The sequence below is a fragment of the Gadus chalcogrammus genome, chromosome 16, assembly GCF_026213295.1.
Source record: "Gadus chalcogrammus isolate NIFS_2021 chromosome 16, NIFS_Gcha_1.0, whole genome shotgun sequence".
NCBI classification, from domain to species: Eukaryota; Metazoa; Chordata; class Actinopteri; order Gadiformes; family Gadidae; genus Gadus; species Gadus chalcogrammus.
Window position 1 is genome coordinate 1,088,751 of NC_079427.1, and position 26,123 is coordinate 1,114,873.

Here is a 26,123-nt window from a genome sequence, read left to right on the forward strand (position 1 = left end):
GCAGAGAGGAGAGGAGGAGAAAGGAGGAGAGGAGAGGAGAGGAGGAGGAAAGGGGAGGAGGAGAGGAGAGGAGGATAAAGGAGGAGAGGAGAGAAGGGGAGAGGAGAGAAGGGAGAGAGAGAGAGAAGAGAGAATAGATAACGAGAACACAAACTACGTCTAACCAACACAATGGACGGCCAGCCGATCGAACAGCTGTAACCTGATTGGTTGGAGGGTTAGGTCCGCCCACTGGATGCCACATCAGTTCTGTTCGGTTGAAGGGGTCACACTCCACGAGGAGGAACCGACTCCTGGTCACAGAACGCTTCCAGAAACATTGCCGAGTCACCCCAGCTGAGGTGACTCGGGGTAACCGGGGTAACTCGGGGTAACCTCGGGGTAACTCTGGCTAACTCGGGGGTGACTCTGGGTAACTCGGGGTAACCTCGGGTTTACTCGGGGTAACCTGGGGGTAACTCGGGGTAACCTCGGGGTAACTCTGGGTAACTCGGGGGTGACTCTGGGTAACTCGGGGTAACCTCGGGGTAACTCGGGGTAACCTCGGGGTAACTCGGGGTAACCTGGGGGTAACTGGGGGTAACTCTGGGTAACTCGGGGGTGACTCTGGGTAACTCGGGGTAACCTCGGGGTAACTCGGGGTAACCTCGGGTAACTCGGGGTAACCTGGGGGTAACTCGGGGTAACCTGGGGGTAACTGGGGGTGACTCGGGGTAAACTTGGGGTGACTCGGGGAACCTCGTGGTAACTCGGGGTAACCTGGGGGTGACTCTGGGTAACTCGGGGTAACCTGGGGGTGACTCTGGGTAACTCGGGGTAACCTGGGGGTAACTCGGGGTAACCTGGGGGTGACACGTGCTGATTTTGCAGGCTGACATTTTAACTATTTTTCCATCTAAGTAAACAGCCCAGAGCTTCCCTTTAAAAGACCAGAATGCATGCTGGGAGGTTGTGTACGAAACAGGAAGTCTCACCTCTCCGGTCATCGTCTTCAGGCGATCGTTCTGAGACAAGGACTCCGGGCCTGATGGGACCCTACACACACACACACACACACACACACACAAACCCACACATTGTGTGTGCATAAACTTCTTATGTGCACATCATCAGTGATAATATCGCCAATAGGAATTATTGCAATCTTCAGTCTGTAACATATTATACAATATATAATGCGTTCCATTAATACAAATTACTAGAAACAAACAACAAATAGGATTGTCAATAAAGAGATGAAGACTCGGAGAGGAGGGGAGGGCGGTGGAGGTTGTCATGGTTACCTGGCAGTCCTCAGGAACCCTGCAGAGATGCTGGACTTCTCAAGCATGCGGCTGTCTGTTGAAAATCACACGGCACACACACACACACACCTCAAACCTTAGACTAGGTGACCTCAGACAAAGTGACCTTAGACTAAGTGACCTTCGGCCTCATTATTATCACATTATTACCTGCTCAGCCCACCTGGCACAACACTGACTCTATCACATGAAGGCACTGTCCCCCCTATTCATCTTTACCTCCGTTCAGTAACCTCTACAGGCCCGTTCTTTAATGAACTATGCTACACTTGATCATTAAAGATGGATAGATGTTGATTAGTTGATCAATGCATGCAGACACAATCAATGAACTACACTTTTTCAGTTGCCAACGGAAATATAAATCAACAAAGAAAAAGATGCGGGCATAATGAAAGGAAATCGCCTTGCTTTACTGAACACTTTTAACGACACGAAACAACATGGAAGGTGAAATACCAACATTCTCTATGGACAAACACAGATGACTCCATGTAGTTAGTAGTTACACTCAGAGGCCAACCTAGTACAGTAGGACTTCATACATGTATCATATACATACATCTTTATTTATTGTGTGCGTTCATATCGCTACATCCTGTGAGTGTACTCTACATATATCATAACATCTGTACTTACAGTGCCGGATCAGGTCGCTGAACGCTTCGTGCTGCCTCTGGTCCCGTCGCTTCAGCTGGCGGATCACGTCCACCTTCCACCTTCCACCCGAAGGAGGCTTCACGGCCACGCAGCTCATAATCACCGGTTCTGAACGTTCAAACAGCTCATAATAATCCAGATATAACTTATATTGTTCACTTTGTCTCCTGTCAGTTTCTTTTCCTCGCAACTTGTTGTTTTTCACTCAGCCAATCACCACCAACTTTGATTCGTCTTCCTGATTTGACCACACCTACATATTTCCGTGTGTGGTGGGAGTGCGTCTGTTGTGTGTGGTGGTACTGCACCCTCAAAATGATCAACACAATTTCTTCAACTGTTAGACCTCTTTTAAACTAGTCCTACTGTAGTACAACTAGTTTAAACTAGTTAACAAGTCCTACTGCAGTACAACTAGTTTAAACTAGGGAACAAGTCCTACTGCAGTACAACTAGTTTAAAGTAATTAACAAGTCTTACTTTAAATCAAAATAGATTAAAGTAGTTAACTAGTCCTTCTACAAATCAAATCCTTTCATTAATGGTGAGGAAATGAGATTGGTGACATCATAACCCTGTTAGCCAATGAGGACAGGAGACCGAGTCATTCGAACGCTGCTTTTATTCACGACTCTGAGGGCAAAGCTGAAACTTTAAAACTTTAATACTGACTGACTTTCGAGGCGTGTCCAGAGCTGACCGCACAGCACATCCCATAATAGGACGTGTTGCTATGGAAACTACTGAAAACCTGTTTTCCATTTCTCCCAAAAGTATAAAAATGATCCATAACATTGGAAAATTCAGATATTTGCACAAAACTCTAATTAAATACTTAAATATAAAACCTTTATACAAAACATTTACATGAAGACGAGGAACGTTGACATCTCCCATGATGCTTTGCTGCGAGCAAGGGAAGTCAACATATCCCATGATGCTTTGCTGCGAGCAAGGGGAGTCAACATCTCCCATGATGCTTTGCTGCGAGCAAGGGGAGTCAACATCTCCCATGATGCTTTGCTGCTAATGCGACCCAGGGTTGTCCACGACTCCCATGATGCTTTGCTGCTCCACTTTGCCACGGGTCATGTTCAGCAGAAGGTCAGAGTATCTCTCCAGCAGCTCCATCGTCCTATCGTCAGCCTCCGGTCGCGGAGGGGCGGAGTCAGGGCTGCACTTCCTGTCAGACGCGCAGACGGCGCCAAGGTCGTTGTGGGCGGAGACCAGCGCCTCCTCGAGGACCGTCGCCATGGCGACACGCCGCTCGGACGCACACACGCCGTCCACCTGCAGAGAGAGAGGACATTACGTCACACCTGGCCCCGCCCCGCCCTGTGGCCCCGCCCCCACCCTGTGGCCCCACCCCCTGAACCCGTACCGACCTGCCGCTGCAGGTTCAGCGCCCGCTGCACCGCCTGCCGCAACTCCTGAGCAGCCTGCTGACAGAGCTCCAGGCTGGGGGGCTCAAGGGTCGGGGGCTCCAGGCTGGGAGGCTCCAGGCTGAGAGGTTCCAGGCTGGGGGGAGGCTCCAGACTGGGAGGCTCCAGGCTGATGGGCTCCAGGCTGGGGGGAGTTTCCAGGCTGGGGGGAGGCTCCAGGCTGAGGGGCTCCGGGCTGAAGGGCTCCAGGCTGAGGGGCTCCAGGCCTGCAGAGAGGAGGACAATTCTCACAACGCAGCAGCCAGGAGCATCAGGCACCCCAGCCTCTAGAGGAGGAGGAGGAGGAGGAGGAGGAGGAGGAGGAGTCATACCTTCAGCTGGAGCGCAGAGGACCTCCTGTAGGCTGGCACCCCCCTGGGGGAGGAGGACTGGGCCGGGGAGGGGTCAGCTGATGCCGCCGCCCCCTGACCTCCTGAGACGCTGCTCTGAGCCTCGCTGTCGGTCAGGACAGCCCGTTGGCGCGGCAACGCCGCGGCTACAAGACACGGGGTCCTCTGGGGGGAGGGGCCGGGAGCGGGGGGGTCGCGTACAGAGGAGGGGAGGGGAGTCTGCAGCTCCTCCTCCACGGGGGAGGAGGGGGCAGGGGGGCGGGGGAGGCGGACGGATGAGGGCCGGCGCCCTCACTGGGCCCCTCGCTGGGCAGACTGGTGGACAGGGTCCTGTCTGGGAGCTCTGCTGGGAACCAAGACATGAGGAGCACGTTACACTCTGACGCCAACCACCAGGCTCACAGGGGGGGTCATCCAACCCCATACCAGCCCCAGCGCACCTCGAACCAACCCCGTGGTCAGACACCGACACGCTGCGCTCTAGTCACCGCTGCACCACCTTCAGACCCCACCTTCAGACATCACCTTCAGACCCCACCTTCAGACATCACCTTCAGACCCCACCTTCAGACCCCACCTTCAGACCCCACCTTCAGACCCCACCTTCAGACCCCACCTTCAGACATCGCACCACCTTCAGACACCACCTTCAGACACCACTCCTTTTGGGTCCACTAGCCACACCCCCAGTGCCCTCTAGCCACACCCCCAGTGCCCTCTAGGCCCGCCCCTGGGGTGCGGTCGCCCACACACCTCCCAGCCCTCCTCGGCAGTAGATGACCGCCAGGGTTTTGCGTCGCCGTAGCGACCGGTTGGGGAGCAGGGGCTGATGGGGCAGCAGGCCGGTCCGTCTTCGCCTGGAGTCCGGGAGGGCCCTCAACACCCTCACTAGAGTGACAGGCTGTCGGGCCAATCCCAGAGCTGCTTGAGTGAGCGCCAGATTAGGGGGTGTGGTCATAGTCCCGCCCACACGTGGAGGTCGACCTATGACGTCATTGGCCGGGATCGGAGTTCTTCAAATCGGACGATGATGTCATGATCCCCCCCCCCCCCCTCCCCTCCCCCCCTCAAAACAAGCTATTGTTGCGGACAGTGACAGGTGCGTATGAAGCTGGACTGTCATGGTAGAACCGAGTTAAATGCCCTTTCAGAGTAAACCACTACGTGTTACCAAAGGTAGGGGGTAGCAAGGGGCGGGACACGAGACAGGATGTGACCCGCTCAACAGGATGTAGTACCTCTCGTACCAGAGGCTTTGGCCCAACGCTTTGTAAAGAAAACGTTTGGTCTGCTGAACAAGAGAGGTGGAAGTACGGATTAAAAACAATGGGGCCGCATTACATATTAAACTAAGAGTAGTGCCAGTACGATTACAGTACAGTGCTACAGTGTTACCCTCTGAAGTACTACTGTAGACCTGGTAATACTCTCTAAAGTACTGGGAGTACTACTCTCATTCGCTTATCCAAGGGGTTGGATAAGCGGTCGTCTTTCCAAGTCCCTCTGCGCGCAATAGGACAGCGCTACAATCAATCATGTAGCAGGCACGGCACAGCCTTCACAAGGGGCCGTGGTAACTCAGTCGTCCTTATGGTAAACCCGCCCACCGACTATCCACGATGTGATTGGCCGGACCCGAGACATCGAGGCTAAATCTCTAAAGTACTACAGTAGACTGGTACTACAGTACTACTCTCTAAAGTAGTACTCTCTAAAGTATCACTGTAGACCTGGTACTGCAGTACTACTCTCTAAAGTACCCCAGTCCTCCTCTCTAAAGTACCCCAGTACTCCTCTCTGAAGTACCCCAGTACTACTCTAAAGTACCCCAGTACTACTCTCTAAAGTACCCCAGTACTACTCTCTAAAGTACCCCAGTCCTCCTCTCTAAAGTACCCCAGTACTCCTCTCCAAGTACCCCAGTACTACTCTAAAGTACCCCAGTCCTCCTCTCTAAAGTACCCCAGTACTCTTCTGAAGTACCCCAGTACTACTCTAAAGTACCCCAGTACTACTCTCTAAAGTACCCCAGTACTACTCTCTAAAGTACCCCAGTACTCCTCTCTAAAGTACCCCAGTACTACTCTAAAGTACCCCAGTACTCCTCTCTAGAGTACCCCAGTACTACTCTAAAGTACCCCAGTACTCCTCTCTAGAGTACCCCAGTACTACTCTAAAGTACCCCAGTACTCCTCTCTAGAGTACCCCAGTACTACTCTCTGAAGTACCCCAGTACTCCTCTCTGAAGTACCCCAGTACTACTCTAAAGTACCCCAGTACTACTCTAAAGTACCCCAGTACTACTCTCTAAAGTACCCCAGTCCTCTCTCTGAAGCTCACCTCCTCTGGGGTTCGACGGGGTCTCCTCGGCAGAGCTCAGGGGCCGCAGGGGCCGGGTCACCTGGGGGGAACACCGGTCAGACCCACGGGACAGACACCGGCTGGTCATGGGACAGGAGGAGGTCATGTGAGTGCAGGTCATGTGACCTACCTGTCGACAGGGCTCCTCAGAGATGGGAGGAGGGAGGGAGTGCGGGGGGCCGAGTCTGAAAGCACAACACAAGAATCAACACAACATCTAAGGGGGTCAGGGGGCGGGGCCAAGGGCTCAGGGGACGGGGCCCAGGGGGTGGTACCAAGGGGGGGTCAGGGGGGCGGTACTTACCGGAGGCGGTCCTGGAAGCGCGACAGGAAGCGCGTGGAGATGCTGAGGCGGGGGTTGAGGAACGGCGCTCCTGCACCTGCAGCGCCCGCAGGTCAGTGTCGAAACGCTCTGCGGAGGTCAAAGGTCAGGTTCAACACGCTCTGCGGAGGTCAAAGGTCAGGTATAAACGCGCTATAGAGGTCAAAGGTCAGGTTCAAAAAGGTACCTGGGCTTAGGGACCACGATGTTAGGAGTTAGGATCACAGCCTTTAGAAGGCTGAGGACCACCGGTCTAATGAGTGAGTGAGTGAGTGAGTGAGTGAGTGAGTGAGTGAGTGAGTGAGTGAGTGAGTGAGTAATGGTGTTGAGTGAGTGAGTGAGTGAGTGAGTGAGTGGGTGAGTGGGTGAGTGAGTGAGTGATGAGTGAGTGAGTGAGTAATGGTGTTGAGTGAGTGAGTGGTGAGTGGGTGAGTGAGTAATGGTGTTGAGTGAGTGAGTGAGTGAGTGAGTGAGTGAGTGAGTGAGTGAGTGAGTGAGTGAGTAATGGTGTTGAGTGAGTGAGTGAGTGAGTGAGTGAGTGAGTGAGTGAGTGAGTGAGTGAGTGAGTGAGTGAGTGAGTGAGTGAGTGAGTGAGTAATGGTGTTGAGTGAGTGAGTGAGTGAGTGAGTGAGTGAGTGAGTGAGTGAGTGAGTGAGTGATGAGTGAGTGAGTGAGTGAGTGAGTGAGTGAGAGTAATGGTGTTGAGTGAGTGAGTGAGTGAGTGAGTGAGTGAGTGAGTGAGTGAGTGAGTGAGTGAGTAGTGAGACCTGTGGGCGTGGCCAGCGTGTCAAAGTGGGTCTTCATCAGGCCGGGGTTCTCCTCCACCTCCTCCTCCACCCTGAGCTCCCAGGGAGCTGGCCTGGCTCAGGGAGTCTGTGTCTGGGGGAGGGACCGCTTTACATCACTTCCGTCCACATACATCACTTCCTGTCCACACACACACACACACACAGGCGTGCGTGCGTACCGTCCTGCTGGTATCCGGCTGATCCGTCGCAGTAGGCGGAGTCCTGGCTCAGCTCTGCCCCTGGCTCCGCCCCCTGACGAACCCCACGCTGCTCTGCCGCCTGCACCTCGAAGTCCCTGCACACACACACAACACACACACACACACACACACACACACACACACACACACACACACACACACACACACACACACACACACACACCACACACACACACACACACCACACACACACCACACACACACACACTAACTGGTATTCCTACAGTATCTCACTGGTATTCCTGCGGGATCTCACTGGTATTCCTGCGGGATCTCACCGGTATTCCTGCAGTATCTCACCGGTATTCCTACAGTATCTCACCGGTATTCCTACAGTATCTCACCGGTATTCCTACAGTATCTCACTGGTATTGCTGCAGTATCTCACTGGTATTGCTGCAGTATCTCACTGGTATTGCTGCAGTATCTCACTGGTATTGATGCAGTATCTCACTGGTATTGCTGCAGTATCTCACTGGTATTGCTGCAGTATCTCACTGGTATTGCTGCAGTATCTCACTGGTATTGCTGCAGTATCTCACTGGTATTGCTGCAGTATCTCACTGGTATTCCTGCAGTATCTCACTGGTATTCCTGCAGTATCACACAAGCTCCATGTTACTCACCCATCTGCCGTAAAGGTTGAAGATGAAACAAAGGTTTGGTTCATGATGTCAGTGCCTGCACAGCCAATCGGCTCAGAGGGCTCCTCAGCAGCCTAGAGGACAGACCAATCACAAGAGAGTTGTCTTCAGTCCGACCAATCACAACATAGCTAGCTACAGCCTGACCAATCACAACAGAGCTGGCTACAGCCTGACCAATCACAACAGAGCTGGCTACAGCCTGACCAATCACAACAGAGCTGGCTACAGTCTGACCAATCACAGCAGAGCTGGCTGCAGCCTGACCAATCACAACAGAGCTGGCTACAGCTGGCTCTCGGCTCTCCTGATGTGAATGTGTGGGGGGTCAGCCCACCTCCTCCTCCTCCAAGCCGCCCAGCAGGCTGTCCAAACTCTGGGGGTGGAAGAGGCCCTCCTCGTCCTGCTCCTCGTCCGGCTCCTCCCCCGGCTCCTCCCCTGGCTCCTCCCCCAGGTCAGGGGAGGCGTGGCTTGCGGCAGGGGGGCTGTAGATAGTGAGGGGGCAGGCCTGCTGAGCCCAGCGACCGCGTGGGACCGCAGGTACCTGGAGGCCCGCCCCGCCCTCCTGCACGCACACAATTTATTTTCAGCACGTCTTTTCCATCTGGTCTTTCTATCAACACCGCTCCGTCATATCACCATGGACCGCGGCGTTTACACTACTCTTTAGCCTAGCATGGTGCTCTTCAGCCTAGCATGGTGCTCTTTAGCCTGGCATTGGCCTAGCATGGTGCTCTTCAGCCTAGCATGGTGCTCTTCAGCCTAGCATGGTGCTCTTCAGCCTAGCATGGTGCTCTTCAGCCTAGCATGGTGCTCTTTAGCCTGGCATGGTGCTCTTTAGCCTGGCATTGGGCTAGCATGGTGCTCTTCAGCCTAGCATGGTGCTCTTCAGCCTAGCATGGTGCTCTTTAGCCTAGCATGGTGCTCTTTAGCCTAGCATGGTGCTCTTTAGCCTGGCATTGGCCTAGCATGGGGCTCTTTAGCCTAGCATGGTGCTCTTTAGCCTAGCATTAGCCTAGCATGGTGCTCTTTAGCCTAGCATGTTGATCTTTAGCGTAGCATGGTGTTCTTTAGCCTGGCATTAGCATAGCATGGTGCTCTTTAGCTTAGCATGGTGCTCTTTAGCCTGGCATTAGCATAGCATGGTGCTCTTCAGCCTAGCATGGAGCTCTTTAGCCTGGCATTAGCCTAGAATGGGGCTTTTAGCCTAGCACTAGCGTCTGACTCACCAGCTTGCGGAACCACATGGGCAGCTTGCCGTTGGTCTCGAGGAGCAGCGACTCTGTGGACAGAAACACCGTCAGCACACGGCTACACCCTTAGCAACACACACTGACGGGTGGAGGAGCGTCCCTCACCCTCTGGGGGCAGCAGGCGGGCGGGGGTCTCAGGAGGAGCCTCTGTGTTCTCCTCCAAGGTGGGAGGAAGAGGAAGCTTGCCTGCAGGTAGAGCGACGAAGGTCTCCCTCCTGGAACAGACCAGAGCTAATTTAGTACGGACGTCTTCAACAGCTCATGCTCTTCACACAGGTACTAGGAGCGTTTGGTCGGGGGGGCCGACCTGATGGAGAGCTGCTTGCTGGTTGGTCTGTTGTCGACAATAAGCCCCGCCTCCAGCCTCCGCCGGGCCAGCGTCTTCTTCATGGTGGTGGTCATCTGGGAGTCCAGGCGCCACAGGAACACACAGCTGGAAGAACACCCAGCGTGAGGAACACACAGAGAGCCGGAGGACGCCCACAGCTGGGGGGCACATAGGGCACAGAGGGCAGCTCACCTGTCCCCAGACACGGTGACCAGGTACCGGCAGTCCAGGGTGAACTTCATACTGGTGACGATCTCTGTGGAAACCAAGACAGGACATCAGCAGGAGACTGGGCCGGCCTGGTCCTACTGGGAGTTGGGGCTGGGCGATTAATAGAATTTTGAGCAAAATAATCGTGATGATGATTTCTTCCCCATAATCCAGATCAGATAGATCAGATCAGATTCAGAGGGCCAGGGGTTTACCCGAGTGTCGAACAGTGTCACCCACCGTCTCACGGTCTCGTAGTCCAGGATGGAGATGCTGCGAGTCGGAGCCGCTGGTGGCCAGTTAGCAGCCGGACGGATCCACCTGCACCTGAAAGAAACAACTGCTTACAGGTGCTGATCACCAGCCTCACGGAGAACGTTCTCTCCAGAGCAGGACTTCAGTCTGCTCCCACCTCCTCACGGAGAACGTTATTCCTCCAGAGCAGAGGTTTTCCAGTCTGCCTCCCTACATCCTCAACCGGGAGAACGTTCTCATCCAGAGCCAGGACTCAGTCTGCCTCCTACCTCCTCACCGTAGAGAACCGTTCTCATCCAGAGATAGGACTCAGTCTCTCCCTACCTCCTCACCCGGAGAACGTTTCTCATCCAGAGCTAGGAGTCAGTTGCTTCCTACATCCTCACCGGGAGAACGTTCTCATCCAGAGCTAGGAGTCAGTCTGCTCCCTACCTCCTCACCGGAGAACGTTCTCATCCAGAGCTAGGAGTCAGTCTGCTCCCTACCTTCAGAACGGCTCCATCGTCACTCGAGAACCCCTTCAGACACCTCTGGAGCTTCCCCGTCTCCACCTCGTAGACCCTGAGGAGAACAACCAGCTCCTTCAGAACCAAAGCGAGAACCTCGAACACAGTACACTAGAAGCACACAGAACTACTAGAACCGCCAACACGCTCCAACCACACAGAACTACCAACACACTCCAACCACACAGAACCACCAACACACTCCACTAGAACCACTAGAACCGCCAACACACTCCACTAGAACCACTAGAACCGCCAACACACTCCACTAGAACAACACAGAACCAGTAGAACCACACAGAACACAGCATCAGAACCAGGACCCTCCCCTAGAACCCGGCGCGTGCAGCAGCCCCACCGGATGTTGCGGTCCTGGCAGGCTACGGCGGCGTGGCGGCGGGACGGGTCCAGGTCCATGTCGTACAGCGTGGTCTTCTCCACCACGTGGTGGCTCCTGGAGAAAACCACGCCCTCCGCCGTCTGCAGGGGGGGGGGAAGACCATCAGGACCGGGGGGGGGGGGGGGGGGCCCTCTCCTCACCCTCACCCCACAGGTACTAACCCCAGAGGAAGTAGACCCACAGGTACTAACCCCAGAGGAAGTAGACCCACAGGTACTCACCCCAGAGGAAGTAGACCCACAGGTACTAACCCCAGAGGAAGTAGACCCCCAGGTACTAACCCCAGAGGAAGTAGACCCACCTGCTCCGCCCGGCGGAAGTAGATGCTCTTATCGGCTCCACAGCTCACCAGGCTGACCGCTGCACTCGGAGCGCAGGAAGTAGGACCTAGAACACAGGAAGAAGAATCTACAACACAGGAAGTAGGACCTACAACACAGGAAACGGCTACTACAACACAGGAAGTAGGACCTACAAGACAGGAAGTAGGACCTACAACCCAGAAGTAGGACCTACAACACCAGGAAGTAGGACCTACAACTCCAGGACAGTCGGACCTCCAACACAGGAAACAGCTTACAACACAGGGAAAATAATCCTTACAAACAGAAGGAACACAGCTACTACAACACAGGACAACAGGCTACTACCAATCCAGGAAGTAGGGACCTACAACACAGGAACAGCTACTACAACACAGGAAGAAGAATCTACCAACACAGGAAACAGCTTACTACAATCCAGAAGAAGACTCTACAACACAGGAAACAGCTACTACAATCCAGGAAGTAGGACCCATACAACTACATGGAAGCTATGGCTAGTTCTAGTAATAAGTAGTTGATGTAGGTGGAGTGGTGTTAGCGGCGCCAGTATATCTCTTATCCAGTATTATTAGTAAACGTATCTATTGTGTGGTAGTCTTACCAGTGAACTTGATGGCGTGATGGTTGCAGTAGGTATCATGTCTACATATCATCTAGTATACTATTACTTAGATATCTATTGTGTGGTAGTATTACCAGTGAACTTGATGCGCGGGATGGAGCCAGATGGTCGTAGAGGGCTTTGCTGCAGGGCTGAAGTTGTTCTCCAGGTTGAAGCCGTGTGAGTCAGACGGTCTCTGCTGGCCGAGGCCAGAAGCTTCACACTGGAGACACCAAGTCTTCATCAACATCACCCTCACCATCATACTGTCTTCATCATCATCATCATCATCATACGGGTCTTCCAATACATCACCACCACACATCTTTCATCACCACACCATCATCTAGGCAGGGAAGCTCACTGTTATCAGCGGGTGAGAGAGAGGGGGAGTAAGCTAGGCAGGAAGCTCACCTGTATAGCAGCCGGTGAAGAAACTCCAAACACAACACCCTCTGAGTCGTGAGCCTCGTCTCGACCCAGCTCCTCCAAGGCTCCGCCCACCAAAAACACACTGCCACACCACACACCCCGTACCACCTGCTACTATATATATATATGTGGTGGCAGTTTATCGGCGTTAACGGCTTGCGTTAACGCGACGTTCTATCGCGCAATAAAAAAAAAATCGCGGTTAATCTATTTCAAACACTTCCTTGCTTCGGACCCATCCGTGACTGACACTAACCCAATTCAGAAGCTAGAATTTAGGGTACACTCACACTAGGCCATCTGGCCGTGGCGTTTTCAACCTAACCTTGCTCAAATCTGCCAGTGTGAGTGTGGCCAGCTGGCCAGGCCAGGCCAATTTGGCCACTTGGGAGAGGTGTGATGTGCGCTACGGTACGGGCCGCTACGGTACAGATGCTAATGAGCCGACACGCGCACCGCACGGCTACGCAACCTGAGTGGATGTCAGTATAGTCCCATGCGACGACCACGGACATAATAGCTGGCGACGAGCCTTCTTTCCCATTAACCGGTAAACATAATCCAAATAAGCAACAGACTCAGCAAAGTTGCGAACTAGTTCTCGGTGTTGTTGTCCATTGTGTTAAAACTCTGACTGGCGGCAGACTTTATTATGGTCCATGCAGCGGGACGCATGGTGATGACCGTTTACTTACGACGTGATGACGTATGTACAAGAGCCTACCCGTGGCCAGGCCACAGTCTGCGATGGCCAACCGGCCACGGCCAGATGGCCCAGTGTGAGTGCAGGCCAGAGAAAAATTGGGGCCATTTGAGCACGGTTAGGGGTGGAAAACGGCAACGGCCACGGCCAGATGGCCTAGTGTGAGTGCACCCTTAGGACTGAGGTAAACGTTGAGGGAACTCAGAGAGGCAGATTCAACAGAATATCCTGACTGTGTTAAATATGTAATACTGTAAATACGTAATACTTGTGTAACGTAAATATGTAAATGATTAACTGACAAAATTGTAAGTACCTTTTCTAGCAAATTAACTCCAATATAAATTATATTAAGTTATAGCACACTTTCAAATATTTAACTTCTAAACCTTACATTATTATGGATTATTACACAGCTCTTCTCAATGCTGTAGAGTGCTCCATTCACTTGCATGGGCCTCCCAACGTTCAGCTGTCAATTATTTTTGTTTATGCTCCGTTCACTTGCATGGGCACTTCACAACTTCCGGCGGTGAATTATATTTGATAACTCACCATTGCCCAGTATAATCTTACCGTTGTCAAGGTAAAACAATAGATTTTTTGCGTTTGCCATTTTAATCTAGATTAAAAAACTTATCTATGACCACCACTAATATATACCCCACACATAGTAAACGTTACTCAACCCCACACATCACCACAGTATACGTTTATATATACACACGCACACACACCCACACAGTATACGAAACACACACACAGACACACAGGATACGTAACAACACCAAACAGCGCAGTACGTAACACACACACACACACACAGTATACTACGATCGACCGGATATATAGCCCGGCCGATATAGTCGGCCGAAATATTTCAGTTTTTTACGTGCATCGGTATCGCCCGATTTTTTCCGGCATCGGCTCTGTTTCTTTTTTTCTTTCATGATTTACAGACGGCTCAGTAAATTTTCATCTTTTTAACTTATGGACATTGTAACATTTGTTATCATCATTGTGTCATTTTTATGACGTAAATGAGGAAGGTTCTAGCCTGGAAATCCCAGAACCACATCTAGAAAGCTGAGGGGCTATGGCAACGAGTAATGAAAACTGGCCAACGCGAGGGGCGGCACCCAAGCAAGCATTTGAAAATATCAGAAGAATAAGGGCGGTCGTACCAGACCAGTGGAGCCTAACAATAGATAAGACTCTTGCCGTATCCGGTCGTTAAAACAGCAACGCTCTTTGGCCCCCGCCCTATATTGATACATCGATGTGTGTGATTGATAGTGTTCTGGGCAGGGGAGGCCCAGAATATACACGAGTATATTGCCTTGTTCCCAGAGTGACTCACTGAGCAAATTAAAATCACACACACACAATATACGTCACACAGAGGACACACACAGTATACGTTACACACACAGACACACACACAGTATATGTTTTCACACACAGACACCACACCGCAGGTTTCCAGTTGCGGTCGCCGGCGGCGATGTGTCGTCCATCAGGGCTGACTCCGAGGACCCCGGACGCCTGATTTCCCCATCAGCCCCGGCGGCGTCCTGCAGGTGTGATGAGTTTCGTCCCACATAACACCAACCGCACCAAGTCCTGAAACACACCACCCTCGCCTTAGTGTGCTACACCACCTCGCCTTAGTGCTGCTACCACACCCTCGCCTTAGTGCTGCTACACCACCCACACCTTAGCTGATGCTACACCACCCTCGCCTTAGTGCTGCTACACCACCCTCGCCTTTTAGTGCTGCTACACTACCCTCGCCTTAGTGCTGCTACACCACCCTCGCCTTTTAGTGCTGCTACACACCTCGCCTTAGTGCTGCTACACCACCCTCGGCCTTAGTGTGCTACACACCCTCGCCTTAGTGCTGCTACACTACCCTCGCCTTAGTGTTTACTACACCACCCTCGCCTTAGTGCTGCTACACCACCCTCGCCTTAGTCGCTGCTAACACCACCTGCCTTAGTGTCTGCTACACCACCTCGCCCTTAGTGCTGTACACTACCCTCGCCTTAGTGTTACCTACACCACCTCGCCTTAGTGTTACTACACCACCCCTCGCCTTAGTGCTGCTACACCACCCTCACCTTAGTGCTGCTACACTACCACTCGCCTTAGTGCTGCACACCCCCCTCGCCTTAGTGCTGCTACACCACCCTCGCCTTAGTGCTGCTACACCACCCTCGCCTTAGTGCTGCTACACCACCCTCGCCTTAGTCCTGAAACACACCACCCTCGCCTTAGTGCTGCTACACCACCCTCGCCTTAGTGATGCTACACCACCCTCGCCTTAGTGTTACTGCACCAGCCTCACCCTAGTGTTACTACACCACCTCACCTTAGTGCTGCTACACCAGCCTCACCTTAGTGTTACTACAACACCCTCACCTTAGTGTACTACACCAGCCTCACCCATAGTGGTTCCCCCCAGTTTGGGAACCACTTGTGTAAACACTACTAGTCCGATACTTGGTGTTAACAGTAGTAGCGTCTGGTACATGGTGTAAACAGTACTAGTCCGGTACGTGGTGTAAACAGTACTAGTACGGTACGTGGTGTAAACAGTACTAGTCCGGTACGTGGTGTAAACAGTACTAGTACGGTACATGGTGTAAACAGTACTAGTACGGTACATGGTGCTAAACAGTACTATTACGGTACGTGGTGTAAACAGTACTAGTACGGTACGTGGTGTAAACACTACTATGTACGGTACATGGTGTAAACAGTAACTATTACGGTACGTGGCGTAAACAGTACTAGTCCGGTACATGGTGTAAACAGTACTAGTCCGGTACATGGTGTAAACAGTACTAGAACGGTACATGTGTGTAAACAGTACCGTACGTGGTGTAAACAGTACTAGTACGGTACGTGGTGTAAACAGTACTAGTCCGGTACGTGGTCTAAACAGTACTAGTACGGTACGTGGTGTAAACAGTACTAGTCCGGTACGTGTGTAAACAGTACTAGTACGGTACGTGGTGTAAACAGTACTAGTCTGGTACGTGGTGTAAACAGTACTAGTCCGGTACGTGGTGTAAAACAGTACTAGTACTTAACATGGTCTAAACAGTACTAGTACTTAACATGGCGGTAACAGTACTAGTACGGTACATGGTGTAAACAGTACTAGTCTGGTGGATGGTGTAAACAGTACTAGTCTGGTGGATGGTGTAAACAGTACTAGTACAGTACGTGGCGTAAACAGTACTAGTCCGGTACATGGTGTAAATAGTACTAGTACGGTACATGGTGTAAACAGTACAGTACGTGGTGTAAACAGTACTAGTACGGTACGTGGTGTAAACAGTACTAGTACGGTACATGGTGTAAACAGTACTAGTCCGGTACGTGATGTAAACAGTACGGTACGTGGTGTAAACAGTACTAGTCCGGTACATGGTGTAAACAGTACTAGTACGGTACGTGGTGTAAACAGTACTAGTCCGGTACGTGGTGTAAACAGTACTAGTCCGGTACGTGGTGTAAACAGTACTAGTCCGGTACGTGGTGTAAACAGTACTAGTACGGTACGTGGTGTAAAACAGTACTAGTACGGTACATGGTGTAAACAGTACTAGTACGGTACGTGGTGTAAACAGTACTAGTCCGGTACGTGGTGTAAAACACTACTAGTACGGTACGTGGTGTAAACAGTACTAGTCCGGTACGTGGTGTAAACAGTACTAGTACGGTACGTGGTGTTAACAGTACTAGTACGGTACGTGGTGTAAACAGTACTAGTACGGTACGTGGTGTAAACAGTACTAGTCCGGTACGTGGTGTAAACAGTACTAGTACTTAACATGGTGTAAACAGTACTAGTACTTAACATGGCGTAAACAGTACTAGTCCGGTACATGGTGTAACAGTACTAGTCCGGTACATGGTGTAAACAGTACTAGTCTGGTGGATGGTGTAAACAGTACTAGTCCGGTACGTGGTGTAAACAGTACTAGTACAGTACGTGGTGTAAACAGTACTAGTACGGTACATGGTGTAACAGTACTAGTACGGTACATGGTGTAGTACAGGTTGGTAGTGCTGGTTGTAAGGACAGGAGGTTACCTTGCTGTAGCGGTTAGCGGGGGCCGGGGCCCCCCCAGTTCGAGGGTCGGGGGGCCGGCCCATGGGGGCCCGTCTGGGAGCCACACCCTGATGGTGTTGTCGGAGGAACAGGTGAGGAAGGACGAGGCGGGAAGCAGGCCTCCCTCTACCTCAGGATACACCTGGAGAACCGGCCAATCAGAAAGCTTACATCCCCTAGAGCAGTACCATTCAAGTACTCATACGAGTTTTACAATTTCGCATAACAGAAGAAATACCTGAGCACTCCACAGTACAGAGCGATCTACTAGACTCGCTTATTATTGTACTCAAGTCACACTACTACTAGCAGTACTCAAGTAACACTACTTCTACAGTACTCGTATAACCAGTAATTATACAAGTACTGTAGTAGTAGTGTTATATCTACCAGAGTATAATCTACCAGATTATAGTACTCATATACACACTACTGCAGTACCTCTGTGCTCAGCGTACAGTACGGAGTATATCGACCAGAGTATAGTTCTCGTAATACTAACTGTAGGACTACAACACTACTGCAGTACCTCTGCGCTCCACGACACAGCAGGGCTGTGGTACAGCGCCGAAGTACATATTGTAGGGTGAGGATGTTCTGCCACGTACCACACTTACACACTGTGGTCGTTCATACACACATGGTCAGCTGACCCGCCCGGGGGGTCAAAGGTCACCCCTGCGGAGTTCCGGGTACACCGGCTGGCTGGGCCAAATCAGGGACTCCGTCCTGTAGTGAACCCAAGCAGTAAGAACCTGAAAATAGGGTGGTAGGGTACTAATCCCTGGTACAACTAGTCCTGTAGGGTACCAAGGTTAGTGCTGTAGGTACTAACCCTGTGGTACTAGTGCTGTAGGTACTAACCCCTGATGTACTAGTGCTGTAGGTACTAACCCCTGGTACTAGTGCTGTAGGTACTAACCCCTGGTGGTACTAGTGCTGTAGGTACTAACCCCTGGTACTAGTGCTGTAGGTACTAACCCCTGGTACTAGTGCTGTAGGTACTAACCCCTGGTACTAGTGCTGTAGGTACTAACCACTGTACTAGTGCTGGTAGGTACTAACCCCTGGTACTAGTGCTGTAGGTACTAACCCCTGGTACTAGTGCTGTAGCTACTAGTACTGTAGGTACTAGTGCTGTAGGTACTAACCCCTGGTACTAGTACTGTAGTTACTAGTACTGTAGGTACTAGTGCTGTAGGTACTAACCCCTGGTACTAGTGCTGTAGGTACTTAACCCCTGGTAATAGTGCTGTAGGTACTAACCCCTGGTACTGGAGCTGGACCCCCAGGCGGTGGGGGCGGGGCAGGCTGGAGATGAACTGCAGGTTGAGGGGGGCTGAAGACGCGCACCGCCCGTCAGAGCAGCCGCAGACACGAAGGACTCAGAGACCGCCAGCAGCGGGCCGACGCCGTCTGGGGACCAGGGGGGGGACAGGGGGGGGGGGGCCAGAGGGGAGACCAGGGGGGGGGGGGGGACCAGGGGGGAGACCAGGGGGGGGGGGGGGACCAGGGGGGGAGACCAGGGGGAAAGACCAGCAGAGGACAGCGGAGCACCGTTACAGGACTGAACATAAAGAGCTAATACACTGACACCACACACACACACACACACACACACACACACACACACACACACACACACACACACCACACACACACACACACACACACACACACACACACACACAACACACAACACACACACACACACACACACACACACCTTGAGGTGCACCCATGCCTCCAGGTCACGGCTCTTGTTGAACAGACAGAGCAGCCCCCCGCTGGTGACGGCGTATGTGTTGTCCGCCGCCGCGCCCCGCCCGCACGCCACGCCGCAGAACACGCTGCCCTTGAAGTCCCCCAGGAGCCCGGACCGCCCAATCAGGGGCACCGTGCTGTTCACCTGCACAGGGGATGAGCCAATCACAGGTCAGACGGTTGATGATCGGAGCCCCACTGCTGGGGGCGCGATGGGGGGGGTGGGGGGGTGTGTGCGTTAGCGTCCGTCCGTCCGTCCGTCTCACCCTGCGTTCCCTAGAGGCGTCCAGGTTCCAGAACTTGACGTGTCGTTTCCCTGCGGTGACGAAGGAGCTGCTGTCCTCAGAGAAGGAGACGGCCGCCACACCACTGGACACCTTGTTAGAGGCTATCACCGTGCCCTTCTACACACACACACACACACACACACACACACACACACACACACACACACACACACACACACACACACACACACACACACACACACACACACACACACACACACACACACACACACACACACACACACACAGTAGAGAAATGACGTCTAGATCTTTCCATCATGTCTCTTATCATGATGCAATGAGCCTAGGTGCACTTTACAACGTGCACTTTGTTTATTGTGTGCGTGTGCGTACCTTCCACTCCCACACGCTGACGGTCATGTCGTGCTGGTAACCGACGGAGACGATGTAGGCGGAGCTTGGGGAGAAGGCCACGCAGGCCACACCGTACTTGTGGCTCTGGACCTCAGCCAGCTGGGAGCGCTCACACACGTCCCACACGCGCACACACGGCATGTGGCCACTCTGCACACACACACACAGGAGGTCCTGATGCTGCTGCTGACCAGGTGACCAAAACCAGCCAATGAGAGGGTAGGGTTTCTTACCTCACCGGACACCAGGTACTTCCCATCCGGAGAGAAGGCCAACGATGACACCGTCTTCCTACACACACACACACACACACACACACACACACACACACACACACACACACACACACACACACACACACACACACACACACACACACACACACACACACACACACACACACACACACACACACACACACACACACACACACACACACACGTTTTCCTTCAACTTTATCCTTGCACTGCTATACATTTTAATTATTAATATGCTTGCCCTTGTCCTTTTTAGTGTTCATATTTAACGCAGGCTTCTGTACGTACTTGTTTGCCCTACTATTATGTCACACATTCTCCAAAGCATATTTCATATTTCATATATTTTATCGTCCATATCAGCCATGTGGATATTTTATTTTATTTTATCATCTTGTTTATTTTGTATGCGTGTTCAAGCAACTGTGACTACGATTTTCCCCCTGGGGATCAATAAAGTATTTTTCTATCCATCTACACACACAATCCCCAATTGAGCCAACAATAACCTCCATCTGAAGACCTACCGGTTCATCTAGAGACAGCTTCTAAAACCCTTGGTGAGAAGCCTCTCTTATAGTAGGATAGTGTATTAGACAGTTAGGTATTGAACCCTCTCTTAAAGGAGGAAGGTGCATTAGATAGTGAGGAATAGAAGCCTCTTCTAAAGGAGGACGGTGTATTAGATAAGGATTAGGATAAGGAGTATAAGGAGGAGAGACACTGACCTGCATGAGTTGATGATGTGACTCTGTTTGTTCTTCGCAGGATGAAGGAGCACGATGACGCATCTGAACACACAGAGCCCCCCCAGAGACACAGAGAGACCCATTACTGGCCCCGCTGCCATCAGCCATGCAATAGAAACACGACTAACCCTGCGTTCACACCAAAAGATGCAAAAAGTTGACGCGCGTCGTGATCCCATTCAAAGTGAATGTAGAGACGCGTTGCTGCTTTGCTGCCGCAGCATTTGCTGCCGCAGCATTTGCTGCCGAGAAAACGGGCAGCAAAACTTGATTTGCGGCGGGTCAAAATCTGATTCGCGGCACGGCATGCCCGTGCCCGCTGCCGGGCGCGGGCGGAGGGCGCGTTCACGTACTTGGCGGCGCGTCAAATGCTGCTCGAGTTGAAATATTTCAACTTTTGCCGCGCCGCAAAACCTTTGCCGCGCTGCAAAACTTTTGACGCGCCGCAAAACTTGATTTGCGGCGCGTCAAAACTTCGGCGGCAACGCGTTCGGAGCAGCAAATGCATCTTTTGGTGTGGACGCAGGGTAATAGTCACATATGTTGGGGGCCCCAAAGGCCATATATTTATAAACAAAACAAACACGGTGCAACCCCTCCATTGTTATATTCTCATCGTTTGCTCTAGGTTGAACCCTAGGCTGCAGGACCTATAACTCACCCTGCAGAGTAGAACCTAGGATGCAGGACCTATAACTCACCCTGCAGAGTAGAACCTAGGCTGCAGGACCTATAACTCACCCTGCAGAGTAGAACCTAGGCTGCAGGACCTATAACTCACCCTGCAGAGTAGAACCTAGGCTGCAGGACCTATAACTCACCCTGCAGAGTAGAACCTAGGCTGCAGGACCTATAACTCACCCTGCAGAGTATAACCTAGGCTGCAGGACCTATAACTCACCCTGCAGAGTAGAACCTAGGCTGCAGGACCCTAGATTGAGGAGGGTGTAAAACTCCTGCGACCCCAGGATGGAGGACCCCAGGGCTTAGGTGGTGGAGGACCCCAGGGCTTAAGGTGGTGGAGGACCCCAGGGTGGAGGAACATAACTCACCCAGCAGGGTAGGCCACCAGACCGGAGGAGGGGTCACACGCCAGACTGCTGCCATTGGCCAAAGTGATGCCCAACACCTTCTCTAAGAGCACCTACACACACACACACACACACACACACACACACACACACACACACACACCACACACACACACACACACACACACACACACACACACACACACACACACACACACACACACACACACACACACACACACACACGTTATTATATGGCTGGCTGGTTCATGCGTCGGATGTGGGTTTAATGTGATGGGTGGGTCTCTTTAGAGGCCTATGAACACAAACACTATCAACAGTGGAAGAAATGACGCTGTGTTGTATCAGCACGACAACTTCAACTGTACCCGATTAGACGCCCGTTTCGGTTGACTTTGTCGACTTCTCCGTCGTAGGTTGGGGTTGGTGTTGTGAGCGGGTCTCCTGGGCCGGGCGGCGGCCGGGGGAGGCGCTCCGTGCTCGGCTTGGTCTGCCATGGCGCACCGGTAGTAGTCTGTAATACTTTTATAAAAACAACACTTATGAAGTGTTTTTCGACCTCCAGATAAACTATTTTAAAGAGCCAATAGAATAAAACCAAACACAGTCGAACACAGTGCTGTTGATATGATAATGATAATGGAGGACTTTGTGATGAAGTTCAGCTGCGGAGAAAACCGTGAAATCTGACACTCGCCTGGGGAGGCGGGCCTTAATTTAAACTATACAATAGCGACCAATCCCAGCTGGAGCTCTCCACTCACGACCAACCAGAGCCTTCCTTAACGATAAGGGGCGGAGGGTTTCGGAATCTGGATAATATAAATATAAACAAAACAAAACTCATTTTCTTTCAAAAATTGTTTCGTATTTTTTTCGGTGGGTGTATCAGTTATGTATACATTCCTATTGCACTAACGCAAAATTAGAAATACATTTAACATATTTTCATGAATCATTGTAGAATATTATTATTCATTTATTTTTACAAATATCTAGCTCTATGCATGTCTTTGACTGGTCGCAACATTCGTTAACTCTGACCCTTATCTTTAATTAAATAATCAGTCAGTATTGTTATGGTGTGTGCGTATATTTCCCTCTTCCGCCGCACGGGACATCAGAGCGCCTCCCGCCGCCAGAAACACGTGGGCCGGAACAGAAGAAGAGAGTTTGGCTCTGTTGTTCGGACCCTCCGCCTCACGAGTTCACCTGTCTGTCTCCTCACGGGCACTAGGACGGTAACCATAGCGTCCCCCTCCGTCTAAGAGTGTGGAAGAGCGTGTTGTGTTTGTAAGAGTGTGTGGTCTGTGTGTGTGGAAGAGTGTGTTGTGTGTGTTGTGGCTCAGTGTGTGTTTGGATGGCGGCGGGAGGCGCGTCCCAGACCGGCGTCGGGGATGTGGAGGAGGACGCATCTCAGCTGGTCTTCCCCAAAGGTACCTCATCTCTTCTCTACTAGAGAACCTATTCTCTCTCTCGTTCTCCTCTCGTCTGTAACTAGCTAGTGTCTCTCCTCTCGTTTATTACTCTAACTAGAGGACCTCAGCTCGTCTGTAACTAGTGGCACTCGACTGTAACTCTAACTAGTGGACCTCCTCTCGTCTGTAACTAACTACTGTCTCTAATCTCGTCTGTAAATCTAACTAGTGGCTCTCGTCTGTGACTAACTAGTGTTTCTCCTCTTGTCTGTAACTAACTAGAGGACCTCCTCTCGTCTGTGACTGTAACTAGTGGCTCACCCGTCGTCTGTACAGCACTACACCAATCTCGCAGGAGGACCTCTGCCTTTACTTTCTGTTGTTGTAACAACCCAACATGTGATTCTGATGTTTGGTTGGATACTCCCTGGGTTCCTGTGTTTCATTTGTCACGTGTTGGATTAAACCCACCAGTTGTGTTCAATAGTTGTGGTGGTTTCTTTTAAGTAATCAGTTTACTATTTAGTCAGTGAGCTCTGAACAGACGCTTTTAAAGGGGACATATTGAACCACCAGGTGGGAGTGTGTCCTGCCGTAACAGGCAGTTTGGAAAATGTCACTCATCTGGCATCACTGGCGGGCGTGTCCACCTAGATGTGTGCTGGATAGATCAGTCTACCAGCCTACCCAGTAGACTGTAGCAAAGGGTGCTTATATACCCGTCGTACATCAGGTGGACACGCCCACTTGGGATTTCAGAAGAGGCAGATTTCCAAAACGGCTTGTAGTGGCTAATCAAACTCACACCTGGTGGTACGGTTAGTCACCTTTAACCAAAGCGGCTTAAATTCAGACTCGTGTTCCTATGGAGGAGCAGGTAGGGTCAGGGGTCGTCCTGCTGCCAGTAGAATAAAGCCAGTATCTCTGCGCTGGGCATGGTGCCCCCTCATCACTCGTCGACCCTGGGCCCTTGGCCTGAAGCTCCACCAGTAGGGGTGACAGGAACGCGTTGAGGGCCCCCGTGACGCCGGCCCCTCCCTGCTCTAGAGTTCGAGACGGCGGAGACGCTGCTGAACTCGGAGGTTCACATGCTGCTGGAGCACCGCAAGCAGCAGAACGAGAGTGCCGAGGACGAACAGGAGCTGTCGGAGGTCTTCATGAAGACCCTGAACTACACTGCCCGCTTCAGCCGCTTCAAGAACCGCGAGACCATCGCCAGCGTGCGCAGGTCTGAGAGGCCTCTACCCTACAACCGTTAACGGATACTAATATTACCTTCCTCTGTTCATATCATATAGAACTTCATACACTATACCCGTTAACAGATACTAATACTACCTTCCTCTGTTCATATCATATAGAACTTAATATACCACCATACTGTGTTAATATTATATAATACATTATAACTTAATACCGTACTCAGTGTATATGATATATATCATAACTTAATATCCAACTATACTCTATACTATACTGGTTATTCCATATATCTAACATGATATAACTTATATCATATATAACTTGATATAGTATGCTACTGTTTAACATAATATATTAAATAACCTTGAATATATATCTCTTGATGACAGCTCGTATCCGAACCATAGGAGTCTTTGTTAGAATATATTTGTGGGAGTAAAGTAGTATTTTATAATAGTATATATTATGATTAAGATTCATTTTGGTACCAGATCCATATGCTCTGGGATAAGCAGATAAAGTCATATGTTTATCACTAAGTGTGTGTGTTCCATCTGGCTGATCTCTACGTGTGTGTGTGTGTTCCAGCCTCCTGCTGCAGAAGAAGCTCCATAAGTTTGAGCTGGCCAGCCTGGCCAACCTGTGTCCAGAGGCAGCGGAGGAGGCCAAGGCCCTCATACCCAGGTGTGTGTGTGTGTGTGTGTGTGTGTGTGTGTGTGTGTGTGTGTGTGTGTGTGTGTGTGTGTGTGTGTGTGTGTGTGTGTGTGTGTGTGTGTGTGTGTGTGTGTGTGTGTGTGTGTGTGTGTGTGTGTGTGTGTGTTGACTTGTGTGTCTCCTTCCTCCTCAGTCTGGAGGGGCGGTTTGAAGACGAGGAGCTGCAGCAGATCCTGGACGACATCCAGACCAAGAGGAGCTTCCAGTACTGCGGACCCCCCCCCCCCTCCATATCCCCCCCCCCCCTCTCCATACCCCCCCCCCCCCCCTCCATATCCCCCCTTCTCCTCCACGATGGGACAGAGATTTTTTTTTTAAGAAACAATACAACCAGCAACCCCTGCAGACTGACGATGTCACCGCTATGATGTCATCACTATGAAGTCATCACGGCTCAAACAATGCCCAACATTTCTTACATTCCCCTGTTAGGTTTTCAATAAATGAGTTTTATGTTTTTCTATATCCACTGTGTGTCCTTCATTAGAGCGCGACTCCGGGCCGTTCGGCAGACTATCCAACCCCAGCAGTAGGGCTGGGGATCGTGGCCAGTTTCCTAAATCAATTCGATTTTGATTCATAAGGTTCTGAATTGATTAATCACGATTCGATTTGATTAAATAATGAAAATGTCTCAACTGTGATACAAAATACAAATGTACTTTATTTTTTCTCTTCACCCTAAACAACAGGTTTTAATTGCAAACGTCTTAATTGGACAGTTTAAACTTGAGCTGTAAACAAAACTGTCTCAAGAGTGCAATTTTGAAATTAGAAAGGAATTGCAAGTGAAAGTGTACTTGAACTACAACATTCCATCACAACACATTCAGGCATTGTTTATTAAAGTGCAAAACAAAAAAATCAAAAAAAATAATCAATCTCATGCCCTATGAATCGATATTGCGAAATTTAAATGAAATCGATCCAAAATCGATTTTTTTTCCCCAGCCCTACTGAGCAGTCCTCAGCCCCTCCAGGTCTGTCAGCCACGGGCAGCGCGGGGGTCCCTCAAGGTTAAATGCATTTCACAAGCTCTGGTTTTGTGAACCGGCTTCAGCAGAGGGGATCTCCCTGTTATCAACTTCAACTTTTT

The 26,123-nt window shown here is 51.2% G+C and overlaps 3 protein-coding genes across 3 annotated transcripts in view; 1 reads left to right on the forward strand and 2 right to left on the reverse strand.

Annotated features, from left to right (window-relative positions):
- Positions 1 to 2,188, reverse strand: part of LOC130406694 (uncharacterized) — a 10,787-nt gene extending 8,599 nt beyond the window's left edge. The window contains exons 1-3 of the mRNA XM_056612375.1: positions 1,944 to 2,188; positions 1,284 to 1,338; positions 975 to 1,035 (exon numbers count right to left, since the gene is read on the reverse strand). Coding sequence (XP_056468350.1) covers positions 975 to 1,035; positions 1,284 to 1,338; positions 1,944 to 2,061 — 234 coding nt within the window. The 5' untranslated portion in view covers positions 2,062 to 2,188. The remainder of the gene's footprint in view (positions 1 to 974; positions 1,036 to 1,283; positions 1,339 to 1,943) is intronic.
- A 387-nt stretch (positions 2,189 to 2,575) lies between these two features.
- Positions 2,576 to 22,389, reverse strand: LOC130406695 (WD repeat-containing protein 62-like). Its single transcript, XM_056612376.1, is given in 34 exon segments — positions 2,576 to 3,254; positions 3,350 to 3,612; positions 3,718 to 3,792; positions 4,031 to 4,081; positions 4,489 to 4,656; positions 6,076 to 6,136; positions 6,227 to 6,281; positions 6,401 to 6,467; positions 6,470 to 6,508; positions 7,186 to 7,249; positions 7,251 to 7,297; positions 7,386 to 7,501; positions 8,054 to 8,145; positions 8,409 to 8,636; positions 9,301 to 9,353; positions 9,430 to 9,539; positions 9,632 to 9,757; positions 9,845 to 9,922; positions 10,176 to 10,189; positions 10,603 to 10,678; positions 10,982 to 11,103; positions 11,325 to 11,452; positions 12,046 to 12,173; positions 14,559 to 14,659; positions 17,190 to 17,262; positions 18,475 to 18,547; positions 18,594 to 18,624; positions 18,935 to 19,117; positions 19,239 to 19,376; positions 19,614 to 19,784; positions 19,868 to 19,925; positions 20,620 to 20,682; positions 21,693 to 21,784; positions 22,061 to 22,389. Coding segments are annotated over 34 exon segments (3,537 nt in total). The 5' UTR covers positions 22,190 to 22,389; the 3' UTR covers positions 2,576 to 2,990.
- A 401-nt stretch (positions 22,390 to 22,790) lies between these two features.
- On the forward strand, positions 22,791 to 25,260 carry LOC130406151 (DNA-directed RNA polymerase II subunit RPB4-like; the record flags this gene model as incomplete). The annotated part of the gene is made up of 4 exons (XM_056611560.1): positions 22,791 to 23,128; positions 24,158 to 24,338; positions 24,902 to 24,997; positions 25,161 to 25,260. Coding segments are annotated over exons 1-4 (453 nt in total), but the record flags the coding sequence as incomplete, so codon positions are not given.
- Between the last annotated feature and the right edge of the window lie 863 nt (positions 25,261 to 26,123).